This window comes from Carlito syrichta, unplaced genomic scaffold, assembly GCF_000164805.1.
Source record: "Carlito syrichta isolate Samal-C Ts95f unplaced genomic scaffold, Tarsius_syrichta-2.0.1 Scaffold305386, whole genome shotgun sequence".
Lineage (NCBI taxonomy): Eukaryota > Metazoa > Chordata > Mammalia > Primates > Tarsiidae > Carlito > Carlito syrichta.
In genome coordinates, this window is record NW_007249482.1 from 444345 (window position 1) to 459694 (window position 15350).

At 43.4% G+C, this 15350-nt stretch overlaps 1 protein-coding gene across 1 annotated transcript in view; it reads left to right on the plus strand.

The window, feature by feature from the left end:
- Positions 1-14206, plus strand: part of INPP5B (inositol polyphosphate-5-phosphatase B) — a 66443-nt gene extending 52237 nt beyond the window's left edge. Inside the window, exons 15-23 of the mRNA XM_008061647.1 lie at positions 1553-1688; positions 3109-3219; positions 5214-5376; positions 6495-6730; positions 8689-8802; positions 11198-11282; positions 11648-11775; positions 12832-12943; positions 13858-14206. Of these exons, the coding sequence (XP_008059838.1) occupies positions 1553-1688; positions 3109-3219; positions 5214-5376; positions 6495-6730; positions 8689-8802; positions 11198-11282; positions 11648-11775; positions 12832-12943; positions 13858-13973 (1201 nt within the window). The 3' untranslated portion in view covers positions 13974-14206. The remainder of the gene's footprint in view (positions 1-1552; positions 1689-3108; positions 3220-5213; positions 5377-6494; positions 6731-8688; positions 8803-11197; positions 11283-11647; positions 11776-12831; positions 12944-13857) is intronic.
- Positions 14207-15350: the final 1144 nt, after the last annotated feature.

The following is a 15350-nucleotide window of genomic DNA, read 5'->3' on the forward strand; positions in this document are numbered from 1 at the left end:
CGGTCCCGGCCACTGCAGCCTCAACCTGCTGGGCTCCGGCGATCCTTCCACCCCAGCCTTCCAAGTAGCTGGAACTATAGGCGCGCGCTACCACACCCAGCTAATTTTTTGATTTATTGTAGAGATGAGGTCTCGCCAAGTTGCCTAGGTGGGTCTCGAACCCGCGGGCTCAGGCAGTCCACTCACCTCAGCCTCCCAAAGGCGCGAGATTACAGGCTGAGCCATTGAGCCAGGCGCAATATCTGTTTATTAAGCAGTTTGCTTTTCCACATATTATCTTTTTTTTTTTTTTGAGTTGGAATCTCACTCTGTTACCTAAGCTGAAGTGCAATCACATGATCAAGGCCACCTCAGCCTTGACCTGCTATGGCTCTGACAGTCCTGCTGTCTCAGCCTTCCAAGTAGCTGGAACTACAGGCATGTGCCACCACATTTGGCTAATTTGTTTTATTTATTGTAGAGATGAAGTTTCACCAAGTTGCCCAGGCTGGTCTTGAACCCCTGGGCTCAGGCAATCCTCTCACCTCCACCTCTCAAAGTGCTGGGATTATAGGCATGAGCCACAATACCCAGTGTCACATATTATCTTTGTGACTACCTTAACCTTTGTTCCATAATCGTTTTTTTTTTGGTTTGTTTTTTTTTTGAGTTGGAGTCTCACTCTGTCACCCAGACTGGAGTGCAGTGGCCGCTCCTGGCCACCGCAGCCTCGACCTGCTGGGCTCTGGCGATCCTTCCGCCTCAGCCTTCCAAGTAGCCGGAATTACAGGCATGCGCTACCACGCCCAGCTGATTTTTAAAAATTTATTGTAGAGATGAGGTCTTGCTGCCCAGGCAGGTCTCGAACCCGCGGGCTCAGGCAATCCACTCACCTCAGCCTCCCAAAGGTGCGGGATTACAGGCTGAGCCACCGAGCCTGGCTCATAATAGTTTTTGATACTGAATTACTTTTCAGCTGTGCCTAGGGTGATGAGATGTTTCCAACTAACTTGGCTTGTACTTGATCATTACATGGTAGTTAATATTTTTTATTAGTACTTACCATGTGACACATACTGTTTGATGCACTTTACTTGTATTTATCATTTAATCCTCTCAACAATCTGTTGGGGTGGGTATGATTTATTATCCTCATTTTATTAGATCGGGGAGTGCGGCATAGAAAATTAGAGTTTTCCTAGCAGACAAGTGATAGAGGTAGGATTTGAACCCAGGCAGTGGGAATTCAGAACCTGTTCTCTTAACCAGAATCTTTTAAGGACCGTAGTGTGTTTACTCTTAGATTGCCTGTTTTGCTCTCTCCTAATTCTCATAGGAGGGTAAAGAGCAGAGAATCAGTCTGAACTGTGTTTTGGCTTTGAACTTTCCTAGTTGTTTTGAATGATTCCCACAGGCTACTTGTTGTCTCTTGATGGTCCCAAATCTTTCTTGCTGTCTCAGATGACTGGGCTGCATGGACACGAAGCCTCTGCCCCTCACTCCCCACCTGAGCCAGGGCCCTAGCCAGGCAGTGTTTTCTGTGAGTGCTCCCAGTGTGGGCTTTGCATTTCAGTGAGAAGTGTCGTGCTCCTGCCTGGTGTGACCGAATCCTCTGGAAAGGAAAGAACATCACTCAGCTGAGTTACCAGAGCCACATGGCCCTGAAGACCAGTGACCACAAGCCCGTCAGCTCAGTGTTTGACGTTGGGGTAGGTGGACAACTGGGACCTGTTCTAATCATGGTGTGGGGAATTCGTTCTCGCAACCAAGGCCACTTCTTGTGTTTTTAGTTTCCTCCTCTCCCCTTGAGTGTGAGAAAGCACCTTTTACAATTTGTTTTTAATTTACATATAATTAGTAGTTGCTTTGGTATACTTCTATATTTTTCTACATGCATGAATGTTACCTTTGCTTTTTTGGACTGTATCTTTCCAGACCTTTCTCTATGCATTTATAAGCAAGTATTTCAGTATTCTGTATATCACATAGAAGATATTTTTTCCTTTTTTTAAAAGAGGTCACATTACACATATTGCTCTGAGGACATCTTTTTTACTCCACTGAATGTCTTAGGAGATCTTTCCAAGACAGTAAAAGTAGAGCTTCCTCCTCATTAATTTTAAAGGCTGCAGAATATCCCATAGTATGGATGAATTATATTTGTATTTATGATCATTTGTTTCCAAAGTTTTGTTATTATATGCAGTGCTGTTGTGACCATCCTTCACATATATCTTTTGTGAATCAGTTTGAGTATTTCTACTGAATGAAATTATTAGAGGTGAAATTAGTAGTTCAAAGAAAAATGTATTTTAAATTTATTGGGTCTTGCTAAATTATCCTCCCAACAATTCTTACCATTTATACTAATACCAACCATGAGCTTATTTTCCCATACCCTTGCCCATTTTGGATTTTATCAATCTTTAAAGATTTTTCTAATCTAGTAAGCAAAAAGAAAAATATACTTTATTATGCTAGATTACATGTCCCTGATTAATAGTGATGTTGGACATCTTTTCATTTCTCTATTACCTATTTCTTATTCAGTGACTTCTGTGTTTCTTTACCAATTTTCAAAGGTGTGGGTAGAGATGTATCAGAATCTATTAGGGTATGGGTAGTTCGAAAGAAACCCAATGAATGTTACAAAATTTTACTGTTGGAAAATGAAAAAATTGGGTTTATAATTCAAAGTACAGAAGGGAGCCTGACGAAATCTACTTGGCTGATAGAGCATGGGTTAAAAAAGCTTGAGGAACTCTGCTTTAAATCAAAGCCCTAGAAAAGTTTCTCATTGCCAGCTTGTTGGTGGCAACAAGCAGACTAGAGCTAGGTACCAAGCCAGCATCTTTCTGCCCTGAGCCTAAGATCTAGCAGAACTAACTGCCAACCACACTTTCACTCCCATGTCTCCTTTCAGGAAGCAGTCAACTTTACTACAAGCTTTGCCTCAGTGGATCCTTCTAATTGTTAATTGGATTCTTTGCTAATTAATTAAATCTATTTAGCCTTCACTTTCTGTGTTGCTATCAATTGCTGTTTTCTAAAGCCCTTCATGCTCTCTATATTGAAAAAGAGGATATGGGAAGAATCGAAGGCATTTAGTCTCAGATGTTTCTCTTCCAGGTGAGCGTCATAAATGAAGAGCTTTACCGGAAGACTCTGGAGGAAATTGTTCGCTCCTTGGATAAGATGGAAAATGCCAGCATTCCTTCAGTGTCCTTGTCCAAGCGAGAGGTAGGAAGGACATGTTAAGAATATTTGCAGGCTGGGTTCGGTGGCTCAGCCTGTAATCCCAGCACTTTGGAAGGCTGAGGCGAGTGGATTGTCTGAGCCCGTGGGTTCGAGACTAGCCCAGGCAACTAGGCGAGAATTTGTCTCTACAATAAATTAAAAAATAAGCTGGGTATGGTAGCATGTGCCTGTAGATCCAGCTGCTTGGAAGGCTGAGGAGGAAGGATCGCCTGAGCCCAGCAGGTGGAGGCTGCTGTGGCCATGAGTGTGCCACTGCACTCCAGAAAAAAATTGCATTGGGACCTAATGTGGTGGCTCATGCCTGCAATCCCAGCACTTTGGGAGACTGAGGCGGGAGGATCACTTAAGCCCAGGAGTTAGAGACCATCCTGGGCAACATAGTGAGACCCTGTCTTTACCATCCCCCCCCAAAAAATTGACCATGTGTGGTGGCATGCACCTGTCTCTTAACTATCCAGGAGGCCATGGAAGGATCATTTGAGCCCAGGAGTTTGAGGCTGCAGTGAGCTATGATCATGCCACTGCACTCTAGCCTGGATGACAGAGCAAGACCCTGTATCTTTAAAAAACAAAAAAAGGAGCATGGTGGCTCATGCTTTATAATCCCAGCACTTTGCAAGGCTGAGGTGAAAGGATTGCCTGAGCCCACAGGTTCGAGACCAGCCTGGGCAACTTGGTGAGACTTCATCTCTACAATAAATAAAAAAATTAGCTGGGCGTGGTCTTGCGTGCCTGTATTTTCAGCTACTTGGAAGATTGAGGTGGAAGGATCACCTAAGCTCAGCAGGTCGAGACTGCAGTGGCCATGAGTGTGCCACTGCACTCCAGCCTGGGCAACAAAGTAAGACTCCAACTCAAAATAAAATAAAATTTAAAAATAAGTAAAAAACAAAACAAGGCTGTGTGTTATGGCTCATGCCTATAATCCCAGCACTTTGGGAGGCTGAGGTGAGAGGGTTGCCTGAGCCCTCAGGTTTGAGAGCAGCCTGGGCAACTTGGTGAGACCTTGTCTCTCCAATAAATTAAAAAAAAAAATTAACCGAGTGTGGTGACACTTGCCTGTAGTTCCAGCTACTTTGAAGACTGATGCGAAAGGATCACCTGAGCCCAGTAGGTCAAGGCTGCAGTGGCCGTGAGCGTAAGCCAACAACTTATAGGTATCCATTATGCAGACTTAATCTCAAAGCAGAGAATCAATAAGAAGACAAACCCACTGCATAAATACACACCAGTTATTCTAAACTAAAAACACATTGTGAGTTATCTTCCAGGTTTAGAAGAGAGGACATGAACACAACCTAAGCCAACAACCTCACTCTTCTAAGCTAGCATCATCAATCTCACTTTATCTAGAAGGAGCCGATCAAGAAAGACTAGAGTTCATAGTGTAATATGTGCCTCCTGGCTAATTTTTGTGATTTATTGTAGAAATGAGGTCTCACTAGGTTGTCCAGGCTGGTCTCACACCCCCAGGCTCAGGCAGTCCTCTCGCCTCGGCCTCCCAAAGTGCTGGGATTACAGGCTGAACCACTGTGCCTGGCCCAGTCTGAAGGTTTTTCATGGAAGAGCCACATGGAGTTGACAGTTCCACATTGCCCATCAAACAGACATTCAGGGTAAAGGCATTTCTAATACCCTTTATGTCCAACTACTTGGAAGGATGAGCTAGAACTTCATATTTAGGGATGGAATTTGTGAAGGGTGTTTTGGAAGTGGTTTTTGGGTATAAAAATATAAACGTTGACTTCTTCAGAAAATGTACATGTAAAAACAAATGGAGTTTTTGGGTTTTGGGGTTAAACATGGACAAAGTGGTCTTAGCGATAGCTATGGCCTCCCAGGTAATACTTAAAACAGAAACATTTAAAAGAATTGGTCCTTTATTTTCTTTCCAGGGCAAGGATTGCCAGTAGGGTGTCTGGGTAGGTTGCCAAGTAAAGAGCACTGGTTCTGACTAGTACCGGGCTTGTTCCCAGTTCTGTTTTCAGGATGTGAAGTTCATGCAATTGCAGATCGAATCCTTTACAATTCATAATGGACAAGTGCCCTGCCAGTTTGAATTCATCAACAAGCCTGATGAAGTGTCTTACTGTAAGCAGTGGCTGAATGCCAACCCCAGCAGAGGGTTCCTTCTGCCAGGTAAGGCCTCTGTTCCTGAGTTCCTGGTTTCTGTTTTGGTGAATATCCTACCCTGTATTAGCTCATTTTCCTAAAATAAGATTTTTGCTTGAGTGTTTTATTTTCTGCTTGAGACTTTTTAAAAAAGCCCTATGGGTGAACCCATCCATAAATAAAATACAAAATAGTGGACAGCATGAGTTCAGTTTCATAAATATTCTGTTATTTATATGTTACATAATTTCACAGAAAGAAAACGTAAGATTGCTATAGAGCAGGTGCTGCTGTTAAAGGAATCATTTTCACCATCTCTCTCAATATAATCAATTCCCAATTATCTGTTTGGTAATGGAGAAGTAATCCAGAAATTATATTTGGCCCTGAAATGTACCATCTTCATCTTTCCCCTGACTTTTCCTTTGCACTCTGTGTGGTGCTATGTGGCTGAAAGATGAGGGGTGTTCTGTGGATAGTTCACAGACTGATAATGGCATACATTTCTATTGGCTCAGGTATCTTCATCTTACTTGGCTTAAGGAAGGCTCTTTGATCCATGCTTTATTGTATTAATACTTCTAGCCTGAGCTGTGCTACTTAGTATTTGAATTTCCCAGCATTTGTCTACTGAAATGTTTTTGTGTGTTATTTTCATATTCCCAGTTGAACTATAAATTCTATTTTTTTTTTGAGTTAGAATCTCATGTAGCCTAGGCTGGAGTTCAGTGGCACGCTCATGGCCATCGCAGCATCTACCTGCTGGGTTCAGGTGATCCTTCTGCCTCAGCCTTCTAAGTAGCTGGAATTACATACAGGCATGCACTACCACACCCAGTTAAGTTTTTGATTTGTTGTAGAGATGAGGTCTTGCCAAGTTGCCCAGGCTGATCTCAAACCCTGGGCTCAGGCAATCCTCTCATCTCCACCTCCCAAAGTGCTGGGATTATAGGCTTGAGCCACTGTGCCGAACGGCTCTTTGTTTTTGCATCTCATGCATGCTGAATGCATAGATGCTTATTGGTTAGCTGATACCTTTTCTTTCCTTTTCCTAATCCTTTATGCCTTACCCTCATCCCTCTTATCTTTTCTCCTTTCCTCTTGACCTCCCTCCAGCCAATGTTACTTTTTAAATTTTTCTGCAGATTCTGACATTGAAATTGAATTGGAGCTCTTTGTAAATAAGACCACAGCTACAAAGCTCAACTCTGGTGAAGACAAAATTGAGGACATTCTGGTTTTGCACTTGGACAGGGGAAAGGATTACTTTTTGTCTGTGTCTGGGAACTACCTACCCAGCTGTTTCGGGTCTCCCATTCATACATTGTGCTACATGAGGGAACCAATCTTGGATCTACCACTTGAAACTATTAGTGAGCTGGTGAGTAACATGCCACAAGGAAACATCTAGGACTTTGTAGCAGCCAAGCCAGTCAAACAGGATATTCCTATGCCTTCCTTCCTAGGAACTTAAGAAATCTTCAGCCTCCTACAGTTTGCTTACTGTATCAATTATATATTGCTGTGCTGTAAACCATCCCAAAATTGTAGCCATTTTAAACAATAAGTTACAGTTTCTCATGACTTTGTAAGTTTTCAGCATAATTCTTCTGCTGGTCTTATCTAGGCCCATTTGTGTACAACCAACTCACAATCAGATGGCAGCTGTGATGGCTGGAGGGCTCCAGGTGGTCTCTCTCACAGGTCTTGGTGTTGGCTGTTCTCTGAGCTTCCCTCTCCACATGGGCTCTCATCATTCAGTGGGCTAGCTCAGGCTTCTGTAAGTGGTAGCAAAAACTTGAGAGCAGACCTGGAAGGCCTTTGTGGCACAGGTCCCAAAAGTAACACGAGGCCACTTCTGCCATGTTTATTGTTCAGAGCAAGTTGTGAAGCCAGACCAGATTCTATTCTAGGAGTGGGAAAAGATTCCATCTCTTGATGGCAAAAGCTGCAAAATGTGTGACCATGTTTTTCGGTCTTCCACACATAGTATGTGCCTTAGTTTGTCTGGCCTGCTATTACAGAATACCATAGACTGGGTGACTCAGCAACAGTAATTTGTGTCTCACAGTTCTGGAGACTGGGAAGTCCAAGATCAAGGCACTCGCAGATTTGGTGTCTGATGAGGGCCCACTTCCTGGTTCACAGCACCATCTTCTCACTGTATTCTTACATGGCAGAAGGGGTACGGGAGCTCTTTGGGGTCTCTTTTATAGGGCCACTACTCCTATTCATAAGGGCAGAACCTTAATATTCTAATCACCTTCCAAAGGTCCCACTTCCTAATATCATCACACTGGGGGTTAGGGTTCAGCATATGCATTTGGGGGTACATAAACATTTAGTCTATGGCAGTATATTAGAAAAACTCAGCCATGGATCCTAAATAATGAAAATTCCATGGCCTGTGATATTATTCATTTATTCTTTTTTTTTTTTTAGTTGAAGTCTCACTCAGTTGCCCAGGCTGGAGTGCAGTGGCATGCTCACAACCACCATAATCTTGGCCTTCTGGGCTCAGGTGATCCTTCTGCCTCAGCTTTCCAAGTAGCTGGAACTACAGGTGCATGCTACCACAACCGGTTAACTTTTTTTTTTTTAATTGTAGAGACGAGGTCTCTCCAAGTTACCCAGGCTGGTCTCGAACCTATGGACTCAGGCAGTCCTCTTGCCTTGGCCTCCCAAAGTGCTGGGATTACAGGTGTGAGCCACCCTGCTTAGGTTCATTTATTTATTTTTTTAATCATTGCTTGGTAGGTTATCATCCTAAACTAAATTTGCTGAGATCAAAGAGGCTCCTATAGAAACAATTCTAATACAAGGGAACTAGTTTGGAGCAGATTTATGGTAATATGTATGCTTTTTTTTCCAATGCATTTTTTTAATTTGGGGAGTTTTGAACTCTATCCTCTCCATTATATAGATGAAAACAGAGGCCTAATCAAGGGTGATTTGTCACAGGTCACATAGTGAGTTAACAGTGGACATGGGCCTTAGACTAAGATTTTTGGATTCCCAAGTCTGTGTTCTTTTCTCACCAGACCACACTTTCTCTCTGGTTCTAATAGTGAAATGTTATAGGCGTGATTTTTTTCCTGAAAAGATGGTGATTCATTGAAACTGCTTGCCATAACCCTCTTCCACTTCTCAAAAATCACCTTTTGACCCTTGGTTGTACCACCTGATTTCATTTTTGTCTGTGAAATGTTTGGTTAGGGGCATCGAAATGTTTTCCTTCTTCCATGGATTTGTCATCCCCATGTCATGCATTCTCCTGAAGTCGGCCTGGCAGAAGTTCTATTGGTATGCTGCCTGGTCGTGATCTTTGTTGCTTTTCAGACTCTGATGCCAGTTCAGACTGAAGATGATGGGAGCTACTTGGAGAGCCCCATGGAAATCCCCAAAGAGCTCTGGATGATGGTTGATTACCTGTACCGAAATGGTGTCCAGCAGGTAGGTTGTGGTGAAGCTGTCAGACCTGATAGAGGCCAGGCTGCCTTGAGAAAGACCATGAGCCCCAAGAACTTTTGCATAGAAAGTTTTTACCCTAAGGAACCTGTGGAGAACTGTTCTCCCCCTGGGGAGAGAATGAGCAACAGATAGCATGCCAAGTTTTGCACTCCTGTGAAGCCTTGTTATTACAAGTAGTAACTGATTACCCCCAAGGGAAGCAGCCTTGTATAGGATGGGCTTTCTAGCATAGAATGTTCCCTCCTGTGGCCTCTGGGGTCTCCCAGCTGGATTGCCACCTGGAGGCCTCTCATGCTGTCATCTGCTCTTTTGGAACTCTTATCAGCTTCTGGGAATGGGAGGGGCTAACCTGTTGATAAGTCAGACAGAGGCAGGAGACCAAGTGGAACCACTTGAATTTGGAAGCCTAATTTATTGCCTGAGCTCCTTGATTTGAGACCATTCTGGGCAACTTAGTGAGACCTCATCTCTACAGTAAATCAAAAAATTAGCTGGGCGTGGTGGTACATGCCTGTAATTCCAGCTACTTGGAAGGCTGAGGCGGAAGGATCACCTGAGCCAAGCAGGTCAAGGCTACGGTGGCTGTGAGCGTACCACTGCACTCCAGCCTGGGCGACAGAGTGAGACTCCAACTCAAATAAACAAACAAACAACAAACAAACTGTAATCCTATACTTTACTACTTCAGAGCAATATGCATTCTATATACTATTTTCACTTTTTTCCCTCACATTTACTGAATGCTGCCATATACCAAACACTATTGTAAGTGTTGCCTCTAGTTTTCACAATAGCTCTCAGATGAGGAAACAGATGCTTACAAAGGTTCTGAAACTGATAAATGGGCAGAGGCAGGATTGGAATCCAGTGAATCTGGCTATAGAAGTCACAAGAAGTCACAAGTCACATTTTTTTTTTGAGATGGGTTATCGCTTTGTTGCGCAAACCGGAGTACAGTGGTGCATTCATAGCTCACTGCAGCCTTGAACTTCTGGGCTCAGGTGATCCTCCTGTCTCAGCCTCCTGAGTAGCTAGGACTACTGATGCACACCACCAAGCCCAGCCAGATTTAAAAAAAAATTAGAGAAACAAAGTCTCACTGTGTTGCCCATGCTGGTCTCAAACTCCTGGCCTCAACCTGCCTTAGCCTCCCAAAGTGCTGGAATTACAGGCGTGAGCACTGCTCCCAGACTAGAAGTCACATTCGTTTTCTTTTCTGTTTCTTTCTTTCTTTCTTTTTTTTTTTTTTGAGTCAGAGTCTCACTCTATTGCCTAGTCTGGAGTGTAGTGGCATGCTCACGGCCACCCTAGCGTCTACCTGCTGGGCTCAGACGATCCTTCCTCCTCAGCCTTCCAAGTAGCTGGAACTACAGGAGTGCACTACCACCCCTGGCTAATTTTTTGATATAGTGTAGAGATGAGGTCTCACCATGTTGCCCAGGCTGGTCTCGAACCCCTGGGCTTAGGCAGTACTCTCGCCTTGGCTTCCCAAAGTGCTAGGATCACAGACTTGAGCCACTGCACTCAGCCAAAAGTCACATTCTCAAGTACTGTACTATTCTGCCTTCTCTGCAGAGCTCCTTTAAAAAATAACTTTTGAACAATACATATAACATTGTTATTATTAACACAGTTATGCCTTTAAGTAATTTTATAAAACAAATGAACATAAAGTATCCTGAGACTGATGGAAATACCTTTAGTGCCATAATCTTGTTTGCCCAAAGCACTGAGGGACTTTATTAGCTTTTACCATCTTATGCGTGATATATTTTCTTCTGGTTAATCCTTTCATAGCACTGCAAGAAACATAACTACTTTTTAAGTTTTCTCTTATGTTGGATCTTGTCGTGTGTAGTGTATTTTTTTACTCAGAGTCTTATTCTGTTGCCTAGACTGGAGTACAGTGGTATGCTCACGGCCACTGCAGCCTCGATCTGCTGGGCTCAGGTGATCCTTCCCCCTCAGCATTCCAAGTAGCTGGAACTACAGGCGTGCATCACTACACCCAGCTAATTTTTTGATTTATTGTAGAGACGAGGTCTCGCCATGTTTCCCAGGTTGATCTTGAACCCGTGGGCTCAGGCAATTCTCTCACCTCCATCTCCCAAAGTGCTGGGATTATAGACATAAGCCACCACACCCAGCTGCCTACCCATAGTTTTATAATAAATGCCTAAAGATGTATTGTAGAAATATGCCTGGAAAAGCCTGGGAGATGAGTTAGCCACAACAGCCTAAATCAGATCACCTACCAGGCTGATTCAAATGTCTCACTACACTGCTTCTTTTTGTGCATTCTGCTGATATTGCTAGGTCAGGAAATCATTGCTGATTTTCTGAGAAAATAATTGTATGATTTTCTTCCCTTTTGCAGGAAGATTTGTTTCAGCAGCCAGGCCTGAGGTCGGAATTTGAGCATATCAGGGACTGTTTGGATACGGGAATGATTGATAACCTCTGTATCCTTCAGACATTCAGTTATGTGTGTGTGTGAGAGAGTGAGAATATGATTGAGAGAGATGAGAGAAAGGAAAGAAGAATATTTCAAGGCTCAAAATCTGATATTGTGTCCTCAGCTATCATTTTTCTTATTTAAAGTTTGTATACAGAAGACTTTACAAGTTTAAATAGTCAATATAGCAGGAACTCAGGAGAGCCTGGCTCACCTGACACACAGCGTGGCCCCCTCCAGAAGTTAGACTGGCATCTTGGCTCTGAGTAGAGGGCATGATAGGGCAGGCAGCACTTCTGGCATATGCTTGCTCCTGGGCCTTTTCCTAACCATGGGCAGCATCATCACAGGTTCCTTAACGATGGCCAGCAGCTGCTAGCAACCATTCCATAGCCGAAGCCTTGCTGCTTTTCCTGGAGAGCCTGCCAGAGCCAGTTATCTGTTTCAGCACCTACCATAACTGCTTGGAGTGTTCTGGCAACTACACAGCAAGCAAACAGGTGAGGGGAAGCACGGAGTATCCGCATGCACAGGTTGCTAGCCCCAGGCCTCCTGGGGCCAGAAGGAACAAAGTGGACACAGTCACTCAAGTGGTGTGCCTTAGAAATTCAGTACCATGTCTTTCCTTCTCTAACTTGTTCTTCCTTTCATGCCCTTTTTTCTTTTAATGGCATCACCCTTAATCCCAGCGACTCAACTCTGAAACCTGAGTCATTTCTGACTCCTCCCTCTCCTCACCTCCCACCTGCCCCGTCCCATTGATCTGTCACCTATCCTCTCTCATTCTCATTTGCTTACCATGGTTCAATGTCTTGCATGTAGGATCTCCCTCTGCCGACTTGTTTTGCATTCTGTCATCAGATTTTATATTCTAAAGCTCTTGTCATGTTATTCTTGGTCGAAAACCATGCTTGGCTCTCCCTTCCTGATTAATCATTTCCTTAAATAAATATTGAAGACTTTCTATGATCTAACCTGGTGGTTCAAACAACACAGGCCTTAGTAGAATAATCTAGAAAACTTGCCAATAATACAGGTTCCAAAAACTCACCCCAAATCCGCTGAAACAGAATCTCTGGGAATCTATTTTATACAAGCTCTCTGACTGATTCTGATATGGAGATAGCTGGGATACCCAACTACATTGCAGCCTGATCAATCCTTCCAGTTATGCTCCTGCCAAAATTGATTTCTCATAACGTGTTGTCTACTTATCTCACTGGTTTCCTTCTCTTGCCATTTTTACACTTTCTTTGCCCTGAATAGCCTACTTCTTACCTCTGCAAGTCCAATTTTGTTTTATATTCAAGACTCAACTAAAATGTTTTCCATTCCCTTAATTCTTCTGAGACCATGCAGTTAGAAGTTTGACCTCTAAACTCATGTAGTGTTTGACTTGCGCTTCTCTTTGGCACTTATGCCAGTAAGCAATCAAAGTTTTCTGTGCACAGTCTTACTCATGTACTTGGATCATGTACTTAGTTTTTGAACTATAGTAGGAACTTGAAAAATGACGGAATTAACAAAAAGACAATTCCTAATTCCCCCTCTTTCAGGTCATTTCCACTCTTCCCACATTCCACAAAAATGTCTTCAACTACCTGATGGCCTTTTTGCAAGAATTGCTAAAAAATTCAGCAAAAAATCATTTGGATGAGAATATTCTAGGTAAGCAGCCAAGTATCTATGGAAATCATTTCTGCAGATTGAGAGACTCATTATGAGAAATGGGGTTGAGGAGGGTCCCAAGTCCGTTGCAAAAGAACTAAAATATCAAACTAAAAAACTCAAATAGTTTTTTTTTTTTAGAGCAGAAAATAGGGCCAGGCATGGTGGCTCAAGCCTGTAATCCCAGCACTTTGGGAGGCCAAAGTGAAAGGATTGCCTGACCCAGGGGTTCAAGACCAGCCTGGGCAACTTGATGAAACCTTATCTCTACAATAAATTAAAAAAAAAATTAGCTAGGCGTGGTGGCCCGTGCCTATAGTTCCAGCTACTTGGAAGGCTGAGGCAGAAGGATCACCTGAGCCCAGCAGGTCAAGGGTGTGGTGGTCATGAGTGTGCCACTGCACTCCAGCCTGGGCAACAGAGTGAGACTTCAACTAAAAAAAAATAAAATAAAATAAAAATATAAAGCAGAAAATATTGCTTTGGAGCACCCCTTCCCTCTCCTAACGACACATGAATAAGTACAGTTATGTGTCATACAGCAACATTCTGGTCAGCGACGGACCACATATACAATGGTAGACTCATAGGATTATAATAATACTGTATTTTTATTATATTTTTCTATGTTTAGATACATAAATAATTACTATTGTGTTCCAATTGCCCACAGTATTCAGTACAGTAATATACTCTACAGGTTTGTAGCCTAGGAGCAACAGGCTCTACCATACAGCCTAGGTATGTAACAGGCTATACCGTTGAGGTTTGTGTAAGTACACTCTGTCTGTGATGTTCACACAGTGACGAAATTATCTAATGACACATTTCTCAAAACATATCCCTGTTAGGCAACGCATTACTTTAGTCCCTTTTTTTGCTGAATTGTTTATCTTCTGTGTTTTTTCATACAGCTAGCATATTTGGCAGCTTATTGCTTCGAAACCCAGTTAGTCACCAAAAACTTGATATGGCAGAGAAGAAGAAGGCTCAGGAATTTATTCACCAGTTCCTCTGCAACCCATTCTGAAGTTGTCTCCTCCCCATTTTACCTGAGGCAGCCAATTACCAGCCCCACCTGTTTCAGCTCAAGAGATGCCTTAAGATTATGTGAGGCCACTTGGTAGAAAGAATGGCAGCTGTTTTCTGAGCCTAGGCCCTCCCCCCTGCACCCACCATTGGTTAGTACACGCAGTGCTGTGCGTTGTGAAGACATAGGGGAAAATCTACTGTAATAAAACTGACATTTGATGTTCAGCTTTAGTTATCTAACAGATAGATCCCTATTTTTTTTTTCTTAAATTTTAAAGTAACTATACTTATTCTACTTCCTCACCCTGCCTCCAGGCATAGTCAGTGCCTTTCCTGTAGCCTGGGCTGGGCTCCCCATGATCAGATCAGATATTTAAACAAATGTTGGAGTCCTGAAAGGACAGTGGAATGCAAGAATGCAGGTGGAAGTTGCTGGATAAAACAGGCCACAGTCTGAGGACGTGTGTATATGTGTGTGCAAACTCTAGATCTGCCTGGGTAACTTGGCGAGACCTCATCTCTACAATAAATCAAAAAAATTAGCCGGGTGTGGTAGTGAATGCCTGTAGTTCCAGCTACTTGGAAGGCTGAGGCAGAAGGATCGCAGGAACCCAGCAGGTCGAGGCTGTAGTGGCCAGGAGCGGCCACTACACTCCAGTCTGGGTGACAGAGTGAGACTCCAACTCAAAAAAAAAAAAAGAAAAAGAAAACAGAAGAAATGAGTGTTTTGGTGAAACAAGTGGGATTTCCTGGGCCAGTAAATCCTCCAAACTGTATATGATGTATTCCCCTCTCTCATATGTGTAATATATTTTAATGATAAATGTATTTTTAACAGTGGTTGTTGTGTTTGTTGTTGTATATGACACCTCTCTGGAGCATTGGGGTAGCTGGCCAGGGGCCAAAGAGACATGTGCCTGGCATTCGGGTAGGCGACTGTCACTATTCACATTTTTCAGTCAGGAGATGGTACAGCCATAGCCTGAACTCCTTGACCCTGATGTAGTGTTTGGGGTTGCCTGGGTACACTAGAGAAGCAGTTTATGGGAAAAACCAGCCAGAGGCTGCTGGGAGGATCTGACAGCTAGATCTTCCAGGCATTTAGAAAAGACAAGAGGATAATGAAGGCACATGCAAAAATCGCTTCTTGGCACTGGAATGCCATTGCTTCTGGGCAGTATAAAATGTGATTTAGCTACTGGCCAGTACGAGGACAAGGTGAACGATTATCGAGAGTGGCCAGTAGATGGCGCCAACCGGCCCGGGCGCGAGTCCGGCCGAAGCCGAGAATCCTCTGCAGGGGAAAAAAGTTGGGACAGCCAGACCGGGCAGGAGTGTGAGGAAGAGAAATTGGGCGTCTTATGAAAGCCTGTGA